Below are 18,659 nucleotides of genomic sequence, written 5' to 3'. Positions count from 1 at the left end.
CCACCTCCCGCCGACATTGCCCTCAGAACAAAATGCGCTATAACTATCTTCAAAATTGAGCTGGAAACTTGATTTTTGCTGCAAAATGTTTCAAATTATCTGACATTCATTTTGATGATTAACAAAAAAAGATTTTCAAAAATCTAAATTTCCGGTAGAAGTCAGCAAAATTCCATGAAAAGCGAAACGAGCCGACATTTAAAAGACACATGGGGACAGGTGAGGTGAGGGGTACTAATTACGAACCTTACTAAATGTGCTCTTGGGGAAATGTCCCAACACCTAATGGAAAGTTTTTGGAAAACATTTCAAAGAAACAGGTGGCTAATTGTAAGGATATTTTCAATTCTTATTTGTTTTTTAAATTAAAAGGGGCGTCCACTAATTTCAAAATTTTTGAGATTTTCATATCAATCGATCCAGAATTTTGGAAAAACTACCGTAACCTGAATGTTATAGACCCAAAAATTTTTTTACGATATCAACAAATAGAGCTGTCCATGTCTGAAATCCTCTTCTACTATCGATTTCCCTTCGAATCGCAATATTCCGTTGAACATAGATCCGATGAGCGCTTAGTTTGAGAACTGAAGAAAAAAAAATCGATAATCGATTTTTCAGAAAAAAGAGCTCACCAGTTTGGTGGGATAATAAAGGAGTGCAGTGAAATAAGAACATGTTCCATTTTCAAAAAAATTGGCGAAGTACTGGTCCATCATACAAAGGTTACTGATGGTGATCAAGTTTAGGATTAGCTGAAATTTTAATTTTTTCCAAAAATTTTCCAAAAATTAACTTAAAAAATATCGATTTACCTCCATAAGCATCACAGTTAATAGTTTTTCATGTGCTGGAATTCTCAGCCAAGGCTGGCAAATTATAGAGCCAACGATTCCAATAATGCCATGAGAAATCCATATCTTTTGGTACCCATCAGATTTCATTTGGAAGATAAAACTAACAAAAATCACGGCGAAAATGTAAAAAATCTGAAAACAAATCTGAAATTATATTATTTAAAAAAACCAACTGGAGTTAACACTTTTTTGTGATCATCCAAAAAATGTTCGAAACCGATTTTCAGGTTTTTCAGTTTCTTGATGACGTCTTCAAACATCTGCAAAATATAATTTTTCTTGAAATTCGGAAAAAAATTGAATGGAAAATCAAGTAAACAAAATTCAGAAATTCAGAAATTCAGAAATTCAGAAATTTAGAAATTCAGAAATTCAGAAATTCAGAAATTCAGAAATTCAGAAATTCAGAAATTCAGAAATTCAGAAATTCAGAAATTCAGAAATTCAGAAATTCAGAAATTCAGAAATTCAGAAATTCAGAAATTCAGAAATTCAGAAATTCAGAAATTCAGAAATTCAGAAATTCAGAAATTCAGAAATTCAGAAATTCAGAAATTCAGAAATTCAGAAATTCAGAAATTCAGAAATTCAGAAATTCAGAAATTCAGAAATTCAGAAATTCAGAAATTCAGAAATTCAGAAATTCAGAAATTCAGATATTCGAAATTTTGGGACTTTTGGAAATTTTTTGAAATTCAGCGTTTACGGTATCTTTCTATAGAAGCAAGAAACGCAGACAGCTAGAGTGTCTATTTTTCTAAATCTCTGTAATGCTCGACTCACAGTGCTGCTCTTGTGGAAGCTCCTTCAATAAATTTCAGTGTTTCCAAGAATCCGGATTTCCAGAGCCTTTAAAACTTTAAAATATAAAATTTGCTATTAATGATCACTGGGTACTTGCAGTTGTTGGTCTGCTCTTTATCTCTTAACTCTTAAATATCCTAAATGCACTTTGTCATATTTTGAAGCTTCCACCCTCTGAACCTCTCTTCTCTAATTAATCTCTCAACTTGCGTCATACCTTCATTAGAGGCCTACCTTGTGACTATACTAATAGTGAGCTCCTATAAATTTCACTTTTCCAAACTCCCGAAACTTCAAAAGTTTCGAAAAATGCTTCTGCTATTATCTATTATCGTTTACTATGCCATTCTAATAATCACATACTGCTCTCCAAATTTAAAGGATTTCATGAAGTTTTACGATGTTCTTCTAGAATACCTGCTTCTGAGATACCCGTGGATTCTTATGGTATAATTCAGAATCTTCTAGAACTCGAAAAAATTGAATTTCCAGATGCTATTCTATAGCCAACTCCTTGTGATACGTCACAATCCTCACCTTCGTCCACTGTACTTCATTCAAACCTCAGTTTTCATTCTTGCATACATTTCCAGCTTTTTCATTGGTAGAAAAAGTTTCAATTGAATTTTAATTAGTGGATTAATTGGTTAATTATCGTAAAAACTCTATTAGATAGCCATGGTACTCTATTGTTCAGAGGTGGTCTTAGGTGGCACTGTATTAGGGGGTGGCATTCAATTAGAGGCTGTCACATTGTTCGGAGCCAATTTCTACTGAAACTCGCTACAAAAGGACTCGATTTTCAACTTTTCAATAAAATGACTTTCGCATTTTTCTTGATTTTTCTACTTCTTTTTTGGAGACTTTCGGAGTCTGATATTATCCTGAAACATTTTTGACAAATACAGTACTTCTTTTAAGCTTGAAAACAGCTAGAAAACCAGAAAATGATTTTTTTTTTGTGTTATTCTTCAACTTTTACAACAGTGACATCAAATCCGCAGTGGCACTATATTAGGGGCTGACACTTATAGTTCGGAGGTGCTCTAGGATGACACTATATTAAAGGCTGGCATTCAATTCGGGGTGGCTATCTAATAGAGTGTTCATGGTATGGTCTCTGCCACCTCGATTGGGACCCCATTTGAATCATTGCATTTATTTGTAAATCATATTTCAAAATAAAACCATATCAACATTTAGAAATTTCCGTGTGTCTAAGTATCCGGATGTCCAATGTCTGTTGTTGTTCTGCTCATCATTTCTTAACCCTTACATATATCTTATATGCACTTTGTAATATTTTCCAGAACCTCCCAGCTTTCTCTAAACCTCTCTTCTCTAATTAATCTCTCAACTTGAGACACACTTTCATTAGAGGCGTACCTTGCGACTATACTCATAGTGAGCTAATATAAATTTCACTTTTCCAAACTTCTAAAACTTTAAAACTTTCTAAAAAAAATGCTACTATTTTCTATTCTCTCCTTCTATACCCTTCTAATCGCCTCGAACTGGTCTCCAGTTTCAAGGGACGTCATTGAGTTTGCTAATAGGAAGGACGTTTTCGAATACCTCGATTACATCGATAATCTCGTCGATTCGTTTGTCTTGGTGGTAAGTTTTCAGAACCTTCTAATTTTTTTTCAATAATTTTTTTCCAGGTATTGCTTTCCATCTGGCTCTTTGCTTTTCGTTACACTCCTGATCTACGCCCACTGTATTACCATCAAATTGCCACAGCGATTTTTGCATGTATCGTCGATTATTTCATTCCCAAAGTTTTGGACATCTTGGTTGATGGTTTGGTACCCCAAGAACATCCATTTCACCAACTAATGTAAATCAAAAATTGGAGACTCGACATTTGAGGAAATTCCCGTGTTTTTCTTTATCTACCAAATTGTATCATAATAGTAGAATGCCACCCAACTCGCCAACTTTGAGCTCGTATATCTCATTTTCTGTGAAAGATATCAAAAAGTGATCAACTGAGAAAATGTTCATCATCTTATCAAAAATATTTTGTTAGTTGACAACATTCTGATATATCTCACAGACACCAAGATATATGGACTCAAAGGGAGGACCTCCTATTAGAGTGTTACATTGTAAATTAACACTATCCCTTTTTCTGTGTGTCTAAGAATCCGGATGTCCAGAAGTCTATAAAGTTTTAATTCTTTCATTTGCAGAAAAATATAGATTTGTAAAGCCACAACTACTATCTGGAATAGTCATAGGTGCAGGAGATTAGAAGTGAAAACAGGGAAGTTGAAAAATTGAAAAATTGAACTTTTGAATTTCCAAATTTCCGAGTTTCTGACTAAACAAATAAATTCACATTATATTCATTAACATTTTCAAAATGATTACAATATTCACAAAATTCAGAAGCAGTGCTCAGTGGTGTCCTGAACATTGACATAGATGGCCTTGGTCTGAGTGTGAGCACGAAGAGTGTCGATACAGTTCTCACGTCCGTGTCCAGAATTCTTAAATCCTCCGAATGGAACGTTCACTTCAGTGTCATTATAAGTGTTGATGAAGACTGTACCAGCTTGGAGGCGAGCAGCAACACGGTGGCCGCGAGCAAGGTTTCTGGAATAAAATTCAAAATTAAAAAAAAGTTCAGAACTTTAAAACATAATTGAAAACGGTCCCAATCCGGGCCCTGGCGGGTCTTGTCATAACTTCTTTAAGGATCAATATTTTTGTCCTAGTCCATCAGATATGATAGAATGCAACGAGCATTACAAAACGGTATTGTTTGGAAAACTGTATCTTGTCTATGAACCAAGTTACAAGTCACAAAGCTTTGGTCTATAACTTTGTTCATAGACAAGATACACCTTTCCAAATAGTATCGTTTTGTAGTTCTTGAGTTGTTCTATCATGTTTGATTTAATTGGCCAAATATTATTAATCATGAAAGAAGCTGTGACAGGGACCGTTTCCAATTGTGCTTTAAACATTCTTCAAAAACCAACCCAGAAAAAACGCCAGCCGCCAACCCATAAGTGGTATTATTCGCTCTAGCGATAACTTCCTCTTCCGTGTCAAATGGAAGAATCAGCATGCAAGCTCCAAAGATTTCCTCTCGAACCGCCTTAGCCTCATCAGTGAGCCCAGTGATAATAGCTGGATCGAAATAGGCTCCGCCTTCAACTCCTTCCGGATGAACACGTTCTCCTCCACGAAGAACAACTCCTCCTTCCTGTTTGGCACTTTCCACGTATCCCAAAATTCTTTGAAGGTGTCCCTCATTGATATTGGCTCCCACGCGAGTGTCCTCAAGGAGTGGATCTCCAACCTTCAACTTCTCATTGGCCTCCTTGACAATAGCCTCTGTGAATGATGCAAGAATGCCCCGTTGGACAAAAACTCTTGTGGCATTTGTGCAAACTTGTCCTTGATTCAAGAAGTTTGCCAACATAGCAGCGGCCACTGCACTTTGGACATTGGAATCATCGAAAATGATAAGCTCGGATTTTCCTCCAAGCTCCAGGGTCACAGGCTTCACATTCTTGGTGGCAGATTGTCTTTGAACTGCTTCTCCTGAAGCCACGGATCCAGTGAAAGAGACCTTGGCAACTAATTGATGCTCGCAAAGTGCGATTCCAGCTTCTCCTTCTCCTTGAATCACATTGTAAACTCCATCAGGGACGCCAGCAGCAGTCAAGATCTCTCCAAGGAGAACTGGGGAAGCTGGTGCAAATGGAGATGGCTTATAGACAACCGAATTTCCAGCGGCAAGAGCTGGAGCCACTTTCCAGACACAAGTTTGGAATGGGTAGTTCCATGCTCCGATGCATCCGATGACTCCGTATGGCTCACGACGGGTGTAGGCGATGCGTTGGGATGGTCCACCGGGAAGTTCAAGGGAATCTCCTTGAAGAACGGCGGTGGCGATTCCTCCGAAGAAATCAAAAGTGTCGGCGGAAGAGGCAATGTCGCAACGAGCCTCGTAGATTGGCTTTCCATTGGTTTTGACTTCCCAGACAGCGAGTTCTTCAGCGTGTTCCTGGAAAAAAAATGTTTTTGAGGGAGACTGTAGCTTGAAATTCCCAGATTTCTAGCACAACCAAAAGCCGAAATGCTCTAATAGGCCTAAGTTGAACTTCAAGCTCATACTCATCTCGATTTCTATGAAAGAACTAATAAAAAAAAAACTAATAAAAAACTAATAAAATCTTTGCCTTGCTATCATCCACATTTTTCAAGTTGACTAATTTTTGATATCTCTCACAGCAAACCTAGATAATTGAGCTCAAACTTAATGGCGCGAGGGGAGGTGGCGCGAGTGACGCAGAGCCGTTTTCTAGCCGCCGGCGCTTTTTCACTCGCACTGCCGCATCCCACTTTGAGCTCAATTATCTCGCTTCCTATAAAAGATATTAACAATTTGTCAACTAATAAAATGTAGCTTATATTATGATAAACATTTTTATAGTTTATCACTTTTTGATAGCTCTGATAAGAGCTGAGATAAATGAGCTCAAAGTTGGATGGCTTATATTTCGTTAAATTTCGAAGCAAGATACGCAGACAGCTAAAGTGTCTGGATGTCTGGGTCTAAAAAGCTAGTAATAACTTCTCCGCTTCTAGAAGTCCAAGAAAAATGATTTTTGAACAGAAATTAATAAAACGTTGGAACTAATTATATCCTTCAACTGCCGGAGTTTTTTTTAAAGATTTTGAAAGCTTAGAATCCCTTACATTGGCTAATTGCAGTATTTTTTGTTAATTTCAGCACAAGTCAAAGAAAAATTAAAGTTGGCTGAATTGTCTAAAAAATGACTCATTGACAATTGTCTGTCCAATACACAGAGAACAGACCAGGGAACTACCAAAAAACTGGTTCCTTGGTCTGGCAACTTGCACCTCTTATTTATTTTTATCAATGGAACAAAATAGAACAAAAAGAAGTGTTTTTTGATTCAGGAAATATGCAATTTGTTGTAAAACCTCATCTAACAAAAAATTTCAGTTTTGACAATTTTCCAAGACACTCTAGCTGCCTGCGTCTCTCGTTTCGAAAAATAGCACCAAATGCGTTGACTTTAAGCCCAATTATCTCAGTTTCTATGTGGGATATCAAAAAGTGTCCAACTAACAGAATGTTGATGATATTATGATAAATATTTTATCAGTTGACAACTTTTTATTATCTCTTACAGGAAACATATAGACAATAAAGGAAAGCGCGCTCCACGGACAACTTGATGTTGCGCGCCTCAAAGCGTCTACTTTGACTTAATTTATCTCAACTCATGTAAAAGATATCTGAAAATGATCAACTAACAAAATATTGACAATTTTAAAATAAATATTTTGCTAGTTGACCACTTTTTGATATCTCTTCTAGGAAGCAAGAAAAAATGGCTCAAAGTTGAGGCGCCTTTTCTTGGGTTCGGACTCAAGAAACTAGATAAAAATCTGGTTCAAAATTAGTATCCGTCCAATTCTGGACAAACAGATTTACAGACAGATAGACACTTACCCTGATCAAATCGGCAACCTTGTGAAGGACCTTTCCACGATCCAAAGCCGTGGTCTCACCCCATGCTGGTTGAGCAGCAGAGGCGACTTTGACGTACTCATCCACGATTTGAGCAGTGGCTTTTGGACACTGAGCAACCACTTTTCCTGGAAATTTTTGACATTAATAACTTATTAAATTTGACTTTGACCTACCAATTCTTGGCTCAATGACATCAAAAGTCTCCGAAGCTTCTACAGTAGTACGCTTTCCATTCAGAAAGTAAAGTCCGCCAGACAGATCCGATGGAGCGGTGAAGACCATGATTCCTGAAAAAAGCGTCAATTTGGAATTTCGAAAACATTAAAAAAGTGTCTAGTATGAATGAAAAAAAGTTGAAATGAAGAGCAAAAAGAGCCCGAAGAGTGTAAAAAAGACAGTTGTTGGGGTCAGAAGAGGTGAGAGATAAGATAGAAATGAGAGAGTGCAGAGAAAAAGTCAATCTTATCAATTTGATTGGCATGACACAAACATTTTGTGATCTACGATGTAATGGGGAAAATGAAGATGGAGTGAGAATTGGTAGTTCAATCAAAGGTTAAAGGTTTCACCTGATAACATAAGATGATTAGAATCCAAAAAAGTTTAATGAGATCAAATTTGAATCTGATTGTAGGATTTTTCAGTATTCCAAAAACTGTAATTTCGAGCTCACAACCTAGATTTTGTTAGACCATGCATCAGAAAATTCTAGGCCACAAAAAATTATTTACGAAAAAAAAGGGAAAATCAATAATGGGACATAGAAAGAACCGGGGGAGGATATGACTGACTGTGAATGACTGACTGTGCAATCCTATAAATATGCAATTGATTAGTTATTGACTTTCCATTACATGTCACACCTGGAATTACTAATAGATAGTGTATTGATTTGTTTCAGGGTGAGAATCTGAGTTTTCCAGTGACGATGTATAGTAATCGGTTCTTAAATATTTAAAATATTTTTTGAAACGGAAAAATCTCAAAGTCCAAGGTTATGGCCTAGCAGAATTTCTCAGGATCCAAAAATAAATCTCAGAATCTCGAAATCGCTGAATCTCAAAATCTCAAACTCCTCCCTTATTTCATCATCTCCCAAAAGTACATATCCAAGAAGGAACCAAAGTTTGACAATTTGACAATTCCTCCAATTTCAGTAGCCGTGCAGAAATAAAATGAATCATTTTATCTATTCAGCCAACTCTTTACTATCAACACATGACTGTCTACTACTATCACTTCGATGGGTATAAAAGTGGATCAGTGGGGGTACTGTACCAAAAAACATGAAAATCTTCTTATTCTGTATTCTCTTCTTGTCGTTGGGATGTCTTCTGGAGGTTGGAGGCGTCGGCGTGAAGCAAGAAGCTCTGGCTCCATCGACTGCATTGGACCCAAATTTTGGACATTCGAATTCGGAATTGTGGAGGGCTAGAGGAAGAAGGTGAGTCTTTGATTATGAAGTTGTCTGATGTAAAACCTGTAACAGAAGGGCTAATAACTGTGTAAATGCGCTCTAACGCAAATATACCGTAGTGAGTCAATAGTTTGACTTTAAACCAATATATCAGAGAGTGATCAACTAAGAAAATGCTTATTAGGTTATCAGCAATAATTTGCTTATTGATCGCTTTTTGATATCTTTGAAAAGAACCAAAATAAATTGGGTCAAAGTCTGCGCTATGCAGGGCACCTCTGAAATTGTCGGTGGAGCGCGCTTTTCTTCAGTTTTATTGATCTCGCTTCCTGGCAAAGGTATCAAAAAGTGGTCAACTGACAAAATGCTTGTCTTAAAATGAGCTATATTTTGTTAGTTGACTAATTTTCGATATCTTTCACAGGGACCAAAATAAATTGGGTCAAAGTCGACAATTTTTCAAAAAATTTCGAAATTTTGTGAGCTCCTTTTTGAACGATTTTTCAACTTTTTCTCGGATATTTTTCAATTTTCAAAGACATCCAAAACTACAATTTTTCAATAATTAACATTATAAATCTAATAAATAAACTTTCCAGAAACAAGCGCTACTACTACTACCGTCGCCGCTACTACGGAGGTCGCCGTTACTACTACTATTGGTACCGGAATTACTACAGTAACTACTACAGTAACTACTATAACAACTATTATTATTCCTATTATTATGGGAAGAAAAAGTGATTTTTCTTTTGTTTTTTGAATTGGATAATAAAGTTTTCTTCGAGCAATTTTGGGTTTTACAGAGTTTTACAGCTAAAAATTTTTTAATCTCTGAAATCGGCTTAAATTACTTGACCTAATCTTGTTAAGTTTTTTTTTTCAATTTGCCACGCCTTTTCCAGACATCTCATTTGCCTCTTCTCTAAAAACGATCCATTTCCGTATTGTATTTCTGTTTACTAGATAGATATTCCTTGTAAAAGGCAAGTGCGCTCTATTGAACAAAACAGCCCGATTTTCTAATTGCTCAGAATGGAAAACAGCAAGCAGCAGCCCGTTCAATCGATGCCAAAAACGCCAAATAGTGGCGGGAAGGACAAAAATGGGGATGGCGAAGAGAAGGAGAAAGATATAGATAAGGAGAAGAAGGCGGAAGCGGCAAGAGCAGCTACCAAGAAACAACAGGAAGCAGACATGCCACGTTTTGATAAGGGAGAGAATGAGATTTTCACATCCACAGATTGTTATGAGGTGAGGAAAGTGCACTTTACCGATGCCTTGCTCTGAGCTCAATTATCTCAATTCCTAGGGAAGATATCGAAAAGTGGTCAACTACAAAAATGCTTACCACTATATCAGTTACATTTTATCAATTGGCCATTTTTTGATAGCTCTCTCAGGAATTGAGATAAGTTGACTTAAAGTTGAAACCTATCTGTCTGCGTCTCGCTTCTAAATATGACACATGAACTTTGAAGTCAATTATCTCGGTTCTTGTAAAAGATATTTTACGGATTAACAAAATGTTTATCATATTATCAGCAATATTTTAGTTAACAACTTTCTGATAGCTCTCACGGAAACCGAGATAAATCAGGTGAGAAACGCCGGCTGTCTCCGGAAACGTAAAAGCCGTTTTTCAGTCGCCGCGCAGCCGCTTGGTCTTACCATATAACCACTTTGAGCTCAAGTATCTCATTTTCTATGAAAGATATCAAAAAGCGGTAATTTGATAAAATGTTTATCACATTATCAGCAATATTTTATCAGTTGACTACTTTTTGATAGCTCTTACAGGAATTGAGATAATTGAGCTCAAAATGCATCTATTAATTTTTCGAAACGAGAGACGCAGATAGTTAGCAAGCTTCAAACGATTACATCTTGGCTCCTAAAAGTGCTAAAAAAAATTGGGGTTTAGACAGAAATTTGTGAAATTTCTAATTCTTCAAGTTCGATGTTCAATCAAAAATTCCAGGTTGTCACCGAACTGGGTCAAGGATCATTTGGTGCTGTCTATGGTGTCATTCGTAAATCCGACAAACAATCCTTCGCCCTGAAATGTGAATCTTGCCACCTCAAAAAGTCCATGCTCCCCCATGAAGCCAACGTTCTCCTGGCATTGAATCTTCTTAAATCTCCCCATTTCGTAGAAATGATTGACTACGGTACCGTTGGTGATCGTTTCCTGTTTGTGATCATGAAGTGTGTTGGCAAGAACCTCTGGGACATTCGAATGACACTTCCCGATAGACGTTACACCTTGAAGACCGTGTTACGAATCGCTGAACAGACATTGGAAGGACTACGGGATCTTCATAGGGTGATCTAGACCTTCGAGAAGTTCAGTGGAGCATACTTACATTATTTTCAGGTTGGTTACCTCCACAGGGACATCAAGCCACCAAACTTTGCAATCGGAAGGGACGCATCTGATATGCACACCATTTATCTTCTAGATTTCGGGCTGTGCCGTCGAATTGTGGAGAAGGGAAAAGATTTGAGAACGCCGAGAAGAGAATGCGCGTTTCGTGGAACTACCAGATACGCATCGCTGGCAGCTCATGATAATGTGGAGTTTGTAGTATTTGTAGCTTTTGTAGTCCCTAATTTTCAGAAGGATCAGTCTCGAAAAGATGACATTGAGTCTTGGTGGTATATGATTGCTGAAATGATCATTATTGAAATTCCATGGAAACAAAAGAAGGGAACCGACCGGGATGGTGTTCGTGCTGATAAGCAACGCCTTCGAGATAGTGATGATTATTTTAAATTTGTGGGTTTTAAAAATTGGTGTTTTTAATGCAAACTTTCTCCGTTGAACACTATAAATCATTTAGCTATTCCGAAAATGTTGCTACGAACAAATGGCTGCAATCCTTAAGTATCTGGACTCCCTAACTTACACCAGCATCCCGGACTATGACTATGTGTACCATAACATTACTGCTATCGCTGTAGTCAATAAGATTCAACCATCAGATCCACCAGACTGGGATCCAGATGCCAAACGATACAAGGGACCAGTCTACAGAGAGAAGCAACCGTACATTGTCAAAGAACTTGAATGATTTTTGGGGTTTTTGATATAAATAATGTGCCTTTAAATGCTCATAAATTTATTGTCATGATACTTTTATCAATATATAGGTGTCCATTCCATTTTAAGACTTATTCGGGTTGTTGGATCCGATGACGATGGCTCCTCCACGTCCCCCACGACCACCTCCTCCATAGGAACTTCCACGGCAACGGTGTCCAGAGACAGAAGCGACAGCGAGAATGGCGAAGAATGCGAAGATGGTGTAGAAGTTCATTTCTGAAATTTTATCAGATGATTAGTGATAACTTATCATTATTAAGATGAGAATCTTGAGATACTGGAAATTTTGTGATAGAAGACCATGCGTCTTTGAGGAGTGTGCACCTCTAGAAGAAGTGTCCCCTAATTTTGAACCATTTTATCTAGTTTTCTGTGAAAGATAGCAAAAGGTGGTCAACTGATAAAATACTACTGATATTATGATAAATTTTTTGTTAATTGAACACTTTTCGATATCTCTCACAGGAGCTGAGATAAACCAAATGAAAGGAAAGCGCGCTCCAGGGATGACTTAGAAGTGTCGCCCCCCATCGTGTCTACTTTGACCCGCTTTATCTAAGCTCCTGTAAGAGATAGCAAAATTTGATTAACTAACAAAAATTGATCTTTTTATAATACACATTTTTATAGTTGACAACTTTTTGATATCTTTCACAGGAACCGAGATAATTGAAATCAAAGGAAAGCGCGCTCCGCTGACGAATTGAAGTAGTCGCCTGGCTTAGCGCCTGCTTTAATCCAATTTATCTCAGCTACTGTAAGAGATATCAAAAAGTTGTAAATTAATAAAATATTACTTGTTTTATAATAAACATTTTGTTAGTTGAACACTTTTTGACATCTTTCACAGAGACCGAGATACATTGGCTTGAAGATGGGCAACCTTGCCGCTCGCTTCAACCGGGTGTAGCAAGCTTGCAGCGTTTCTGATTACGGTAAATCAAAAAAAATCTAGTGAAATAAAAGAAAAGGACGCATCACAGTTTTTGAAGGTTAGCTACAAACCACGAAACCTGAAACATGACATTTTCAAAAATCATGTCCCCTTTTTATACCTCCGCGATTTTTTTGCAAAATTGAAGAGGGGTGATCTTTTGGTTGCAGAAACTTGGAAGCACACATCAAAAAACTTCCCTTTTTATGACCGTGTAGTTTGAGGGATTCCTATGGTATAAATAGCATTTGAAAATGAGAAAAGGTACGATTCAACGTCAACTGAATTGAGGTGAGCCTGGTTTTCACTGCCACACTTTGAGCTCAATTATCTCGGTTCTGATAAAAAATATCTGAAAATTGTCAACTGATAAAATGTTGATTACATTACGAAATTTATTTTATCAGTTGACCACTTTTTGATATATCAACCGATATAATTAAGGTCAAAGTGTATATCAATCGGGGGACCTTCTATTTACAGTATCTCTAAATTCTCAACTTATCAGCGATAAATTATCATTAATCCTCTCATAAAATTCCAGAAATGAACTTCTACACCTTCTTCGCATTCTTCGCCATTCTCGCTGTCGCTTCTGTCTCTGGACACCGTTGCCGTGGAAGTTCCTATGGAGGAGGTGGTCGTGGGGGACGTGGAGGAGCCATCGTCATCGGATCCAACAACCCAAATAAGTCTTAAGAACCGAATCGATTAAATGGACATTTGTTTTTGGTTATATTCATAATAATAATAATGAATTTTTGAGCATTTCAACAATTCAGTTAAAAAAATCTTAGAAGCAGTTGCGGCAATAGTTGCACATTTTTATATTGTATCTACAAAACAAGACGTGGAAGTCGCTGTCAAATCAATTCTCTTCATATACAAAAAACCAGTATTAGAAGACCTAAATTATATCACCAATGACAAGAATAATGTTTTAGAAACAATAATATTTATTCCCTAGACTCAAGTGAAGTATACGACGAACTCAACGATGGATTTATTCATATGAAAAACAAAGTCTTGGCTTTTATAAAAAAAAAAACAAATATCCTGTCAAAATGCAGAAAAACGGAAGTTTCGGATGAAAACATTTTTCATTTGAAATGAACCAAAAATTACGCACCAGTCAGATGTTTGAAACGCCAAAGGCGCGGAAAAGAGAAAGCTGAAATTTTTTGCATTTTTACCAGTTTTTGGGTGTGTTATCATTGGAGCGCGTTTTCTACATTCAATTTTAATTTTTTTTTTCAAAAATCGAATGGCATAAGTTTGTAGCCCTTAAAATTTGTTACGACATAATTCAAAAAATTATCAAAATTGAATCAAAAATCAAAAAGTTATAAATAGTTGAATTTTTAACAAATTCCAAAAAAAAAATTTTTTTATTTTATTTTTTTAAATTTTTAAAGTTTTGTAACTTTATCAGTTTTTCATCGATTTTCGTGATTTTTATACCATTTTTTAGCAAATTTTTAAAACAGCTTTATTTTATTGATTATCTACTTTTTGTCAAAATATAATCTAAAGCTAGAAAATGCGCTCCAATGATAGCACACCAAAAAATTAATTCATTAAAAATTGAAATGATTAAAAACTTTGAAAACACATTTTGCGAAACTTTTTTTAAATTTTTCTCAAATTTTCAAACTTTTTATAGTGTGAAATTGCTCAAAATGGCTCAATTTTCATGATTTTCACCTAAAAGGGTTGCATACTGGTAATTTTTGGAACACGAAGAATACAATATGTAGAAAATAAAAGACAGGAAATTCAATTCTCGAATTTTTTTAAAAATCAAACAGTTCTCTCGTTCAATATCCTCCCCATTCTCCGCTCCAGTATCCTTCTCCTCGGACTCTTCTTTTTACATCCCTTTCCATCCACAGAACGTATTCATTCTTATACACTTCAACTGATTCCCAAACTGTTTCGATCAAATCTGGCATATTTTGCTCAGTCGGATTCAATCGCACTGCAAAACTATTATTTTAGTCACTTTTTTTGAAATCTACAAGTGCTCATAAATCTGAACTTCAAAAAGTTTTGAAAAGTTTTGATATACCCAGTATTTTTTTAAAAAATAGTTACAACTTTTTAGATTTTTACAGACAATTTCCAGTTATTTGCAGTCAAATTTTAGTGCTTACCGTAGGGCGAGCTCTTGACTAATTTTGAATGATTACAGATCCAGCATTATTCGAACTGAAACATTCAATGTACCCGGGGGTATCCCAAATGCTCACGGAGTCGGAGTTTGAATTTTTATCAATGGAATCGACCACTTCGTCTAAGAGATGACCCAACATCTGAAGACTTTTCAGGATCGTTTGCTTTTCATCCAATCCACATTGGCCCAAAATTTTTTTGCGGTTCGCATACTCTCGAATATCCGTGTCCGGTGTATACGGTATTTCGTTTACTGTCAAATCCGTATTGATCGTATATGGTTCGGTGTCATGAGCATAATATCAAGAATATTTTGTCAGTTGACCACTTTTTGGTTTCTTACACAGGAACCAAGATACATAAGCTCAAAGTTGGCGGCTCGGGTGGCCTTCTAATAGAGTATTTACGGTATAAGGCAGACTGTAGTTGCTAGACGGATCATAACATAAATGGTACATGTCAGAAGAATTTGGTCATTGGGAAGGTCCATAGATGTCGCCCAGAAGATTAGCTACACGGCGAAGTTGACCTCTAGTCTTCGGGGTGTGAGCAGATGGTGTAGATAAAGAAGAGGACAGGTACGACACTCGCATTCATCTACACATACAATGCCATGTCGTCGGATTTTGCTCCTTTCTCTCCCTAACAATATTTTCCCGCTTATATTCGGCCACTTGAGCACATATGAAATGTAAGTACTTTTTAATTGAAATACCCCCAAACGCTCTGATAGTTATCTCGATTTCTATTAGAGGTTTTTGGGACAGTTATCTCGATTTCTATTAGAGGTTTTTGGGACAGTTATCTCGATTTCTATTAGAGGTATCAAAAATGTGTCAACTGATAAAATGTTTATCATATCATCAGCAACATTTCATCAATTGACAAAGTTTTAGTATCTGTTATAGGTACCGAGATAGTTGAGCTCAAAGTTAATGTATAAGGTAGTGTTCAGAACGTTTTCACTGTTCACATTGCGAGCTCAATTATCTCAGCTCTTATCAGAGCTATCAACATTTTGTCAATTGATAAAATATTTTTCATAATGCTCTTAACTTTTTCTCACTTGACATATTTTCAATTTCTTTAATAGGAACCGAGATAATTGAGCTCAAAGTGCTATGCTTTTATTAGAACATTTACGGTATGAAGTGGTCAAATCGAACAACCCAATAATTCTAGAATCGACTTATCGCTCTGCTCGAAACGCTCCAAGACTCTGATTTCGAGAAACTTCTGGCGGCACCTGGACGTTTCATGTTACCTGGAATTCTCGGAAAACATTGAACTACAACTGAACATTCCACATCATCTCATAAATATAAAGTTTGTGATTGATCAGGAACAACCGACCCCTCGAAACATAGAGAATGTAACACAAATTAAAGTGCGGCAAAATCATTCGACTCTTTTCAAGTTGATCCCAAAACGAGATGACTTCAAAGTCGGAGAATGGATTGCTCACTTTATGGACATTTTTCATGCGAACACTGAAAGAAGTAGGATTCACTTTAGACCCTCATGGCAGTATTTGGAGCTATATTCTGTTCGTGATCTTCTTAAAGGCATCAATCGAGTGAGATTCACTTTTGGAACCGCTGGTAATCCAGCGTTTATACGGAAAGCTCTGGAAATTCTTCCGCCAGCCAGACAGTACGTTATAAGCAGTCACTGTTGCCTGGACAATGATACTAGACAGAGGTTCTTGACGCGAAACTTGTCCTGGCTTGGTTTCGATCCTAATGCTCTTTGGAGAAGTTTCGAGAATATTTTGATAACGAACGCTCAATATATAAACGCAGATAAGTCAAGCATACGGCTAGAATGGATGAATCGATTTTTGAAGATGTGGATCAAAGGATCAAACCGACGACTCAAGTATCTTCGTATTGGCGTTGCTCATCTTTATAAAGTGGGCGTCTTGATGAAGGGTATACGGTACCAGGAGATGAGAGAAAGGAGACAATTCAATATCATTCACGTCTATACAGCTGCCAATGTTCCTGTATTTATAAGTAAGGGAATCGAGATTCATAGATCCGATGGAAAAGCAACTGCCACTTTGAATATCCGTAATGATGATATTCTTGAGATGTTTGTTACTGATTAGTTTTGATAATCTTTGTCTTCATGCCTATTTACAATGTATACTTTCCTGATGCCTTTTTTCCCTTGTATGCTTACCGTAAGCATGCCTCTTCTCCCTGTCAACTTTAAGCCAGCATACCTCCTTTTCTGAAAAAGATATTAAAAAGTTATCAACTGGCAAAATATTTCTGATATTTTGATAAGCATTTCATCAGTTTACTACTTTGTGTTATCTTTGTCATGAAGCGAAATCAATGAGACTAAAGAAAAGCGCGCTCCACAGACAATTTGAGGTGGCGCGCCACATAGCATCTCTTTGACTCCGTTTATCTCGACTTATGTCAAAGATATCAAAAAATGACCAACTAACAAAATATTGCTGATTTCATGATAAACATTTCATCAGTTGATCACTTTTTGATAGCTCTTACAGGAACCGAGATCAAGTGTTTCGAAGTAAGCGGCTTAACCTCAAATTCTCCATGAGCGCACTTTTCTTTGTTCAAACTTTTCTCGTTTCCTGTGGAAGATATCAAAAAGTAATCAACTGACAAAATATGTCTGATATTCTGATAAACATTTTATCAGTTGACTTTTTTATAACTCTTACAGGAACCGAGATGAATTGGGTTGAAGTAGACGCTATGAGCGACGCCCAAGTTGTCCGTGGAGCGCAGTTTTCTTTATTCACATTTTTCTCGTTTCCTGAAAGAGATATCAAAAAGTGGTCAACTAACAAAATATTGATAATTTTATGATTACAATTTTATCAGTTGGCCACTTTTTGCTTTCTTTGCCAGGAAGCGAGATAAATGGGCTCAAAGCATTATATTACTGTATTTCTGTCTTCGTATTTCTTAATCGACTTCAATAAACAAAAATGCATGAAAAAGTAGCTTTTTTAGATTATTTTGAATGTCTATTTTTCAGATATTCTCATTTCAGAGAATATCAAAAATGCGAAAAATCGAGCGAGTTGTGGGCGGAGCTAACGCAACTTTCAGATCAGAAAATGCGTTTTTTTAAAAGATTTTGAAATTTCTTTTTGGGACATAATCAAGGATCCGATATCAGTAAAAATCCAGAAAGCCCTTTCTAATCCTCTCGAATTCCCCTGCTAAAATAAAATGATCGTAAAACACTATCAAATTGCACACACCCACCACCACCAACTCCGATTGCTCATCAATTGCCCCGCACACGTGTCCAGGACGAGAATGAAATGACAAATTGATGGAAGGGGATTACGGTAGATGTGTGTGCTGTTGGAGATGACAACGACGACAAACTGCCAGATGTAGGGGGAGCTTCAAGTTTTTGTGAGATAAAGACATATGGAAATCGACAAGACACTGGGAGCTTTCATTGGGAATCACCAATCGGCTCGTTTTGTTTTCTCGGCTGAGATGAGTGACTATTAGGAGAGGAATTGCATCTTGATGAGATCCAGAACTTCTATTTTGTCTTTGAAATAGTTTTCTTTCATATGCTAGTGTGTTGAGCGACTTTGAAAGTAGTAGCTCTAACTTTGAAGTAATTTATCTCAGTTCCTAGAAAAGGTATATAATAGTAGTCAATTAATAAAATATTACTGATAATTTGATTCACATTTTGTCAGTTGACAACTTTTTAACGTATTTTACAGGAACTGAGATAAAATGGTTCAAAGGTAAAGAACCTTCCGGTCGGTAACTCGACCTTCATCAAAAAGGGGTCACTTTGCCTCAATTTATCTCGGTTCTTGTACAAGGTATTCA

The 18,659-nt window shown here is 36.7% G+C and overlaps 9 protein-coding genes across 9 annotated transcripts; 6 read left to right on the top strand and 3 right to left on the bottom strand.

The window, feature by feature from the left end:
* Positions 1 to 1,970: 1,970 nt before the first annotated feature.
* CBG26043 lies at positions 1,971 to 2,285 on the top strand (the record flags this gene model as incomplete). Its single annotated transcript, XM_045244499.1, has 2 exons — positions 1,971 to 2,108; positions 2,154 to 2,285. The coding sequence occupies 2 exons, from the start codon at positions 1,971 to 1,973 to the stop codon at positions 2,283 to 2,285; spliced, it is 270 nt and encodes an 89-aa protein (XP_045098878.1).
* Positions 2,286 to 3,125: 840 nt separating this feature from the next.
* Positions 3,126 to 3,505, top strand: CBG26042 (the record flags this gene model as incomplete). The annotated part of the gene is made up of 2 exons (XM_045244498.1): positions 3,126 to 3,278; positions 3,326 to 3,505. The coding sequence occupies 2 exons, from the start codon at positions 3,126 to 3,128 to the stop codon at positions 3,503 to 3,505; spliced, it is 333 nt and encodes a 110-aa protein (XP_045098877.1).
* A 546-nt stretch (positions 3,506 to 4,051) lies between these two features.
* Positions 4,052 to 7,467, bottom strand: Cbr-alh-12 (the record flags this gene model as incomplete). Its single annotated transcript, XM_002642578.1, has 4 exons — positions 4,052 to 4,262; positions 4,652 to 5,685; positions 7,165 to 7,310; positions 7,359 to 7,467. 4 exons carry the CDS (start codon positions 7,465 to 7,467, stop codon positions 4,052 to 4,054), a joined length of 1,500 nt encoding a protein of 499 aa, XP_002642624.1.
* Positions 7,468 to 8,471: 1,004 nt separating this feature from the next.
* Positions 8,472 to 9,346, top strand: CBG26041 (the record flags this gene model as incomplete). The annotated part of the gene is made up of 2 exons (XM_045244497.1): positions 8,472 to 8,629; positions 9,202 to 9,346. 2 exons carry the CDS (start codon positions 8,472 to 8,474, stop codon positions 9,344 to 9,346), a joined length of 303 nt encoding a protein of 100 aa, XP_045098876.1.
* A 291-nt stretch (positions 9,347 to 9,637) lies between these two features.
* CBG09188 lies at positions 9,638 to 11,676 on the top strand (the record flags this gene model as incomplete). The annotated part of the gene is made up of 4 exons (XM_045244496.1): positions 9,638 to 9,856; positions 10,584 to 10,928; positions 10,980 to 11,381; positions 11,446 to 11,676. 4 exons carry the CDS (start codon positions 9,638 to 9,640, stop codon positions 11,674 to 11,676), a joined length of 1,197 nt encoding a protein of 398 aa, XP_045093948.1.
* Positions 11,677 to 11,769: 93 nt separating this feature from the next.
* Positions 11,770 to 11,922, bottom strand: CBG09187 (the record flags this gene model as incomplete). Its single annotated transcript, XM_002642576.1, has 1 exon — positions 11,770 to 11,922. The coding sequence occupies one exon, from the start codon at positions 11,920 to 11,922 to the stop codon at positions 11,770 to 11,772; it is 153 nt and encodes a 50-aa protein (XP_002642622.1).
* A 1,266-nt stretch (positions 11,923 to 13,188) lies between these two features.
* Positions 13,189 to 13,341, top strand: CBG09186 (the record flags this gene model as incomplete). Its single annotated transcript, XM_002642575.1, has 1 exon — positions 13,189 to 13,341. The coding sequence occupies one exon, from the start codon at positions 13,189 to 13,191 to the stop codon at positions 13,339 to 13,341; it is 153 nt and encodes a 50-aa protein (XP_002642621.1).
* Positions 13,342 to 14,459: 1,118 nt separating this feature from the next.
* CBG26040 lies at positions 14,460 to 14,954 on the bottom strand (the record flags this gene model as incomplete). Its single annotated transcript, XM_045244495.1, has 2 exons — positions 14,460 to 14,620; positions 14,852 to 14,954. 2 exons carry the CDS (start codon positions 14,952 to 14,954, stop codon positions 14,460 to 14,462), a joined length of 264 nt encoding a protein of 87 aa, XP_045098875.1.
* A 1,328-nt stretch (positions 14,955 to 16,282) lies between these two features.
* Positions 16,283 to 16,924, top strand: CBG09184 (the record flags this gene model as incomplete). The annotated part of the gene is made up of 1 exon (XM_002642574.2): positions 16,283 to 16,924. One exon carries the CDS (start codon positions 16,283 to 16,285, stop codon positions 16,922 to 16,924), a length of 642 nt encoding a protein of 213 aa, XP_002642620.2.
* Between the last annotated feature and the right edge of the window lie 1,735 nt (positions 16,925 to 18,659).

The sequence above is a fragment of the Caenorhabditis briggsae genome (assembly GCF_000004555.2).
Source record: "Caenorhabditis briggsae complete genome, chrIII, whole genome shotgun sequence".
In the NCBI taxonomy this organism is placed as follows: Eukaryota; Metazoa; Nematoda; class Chromadorea; order Rhabditida; family Rhabditidae; genus Caenorhabditis; species Caenorhabditis briggsae.
Note: the sequence above shows the minus strand (reverse complement) of the source record. Positions and strands in the feature narration are given on the sequence as shown.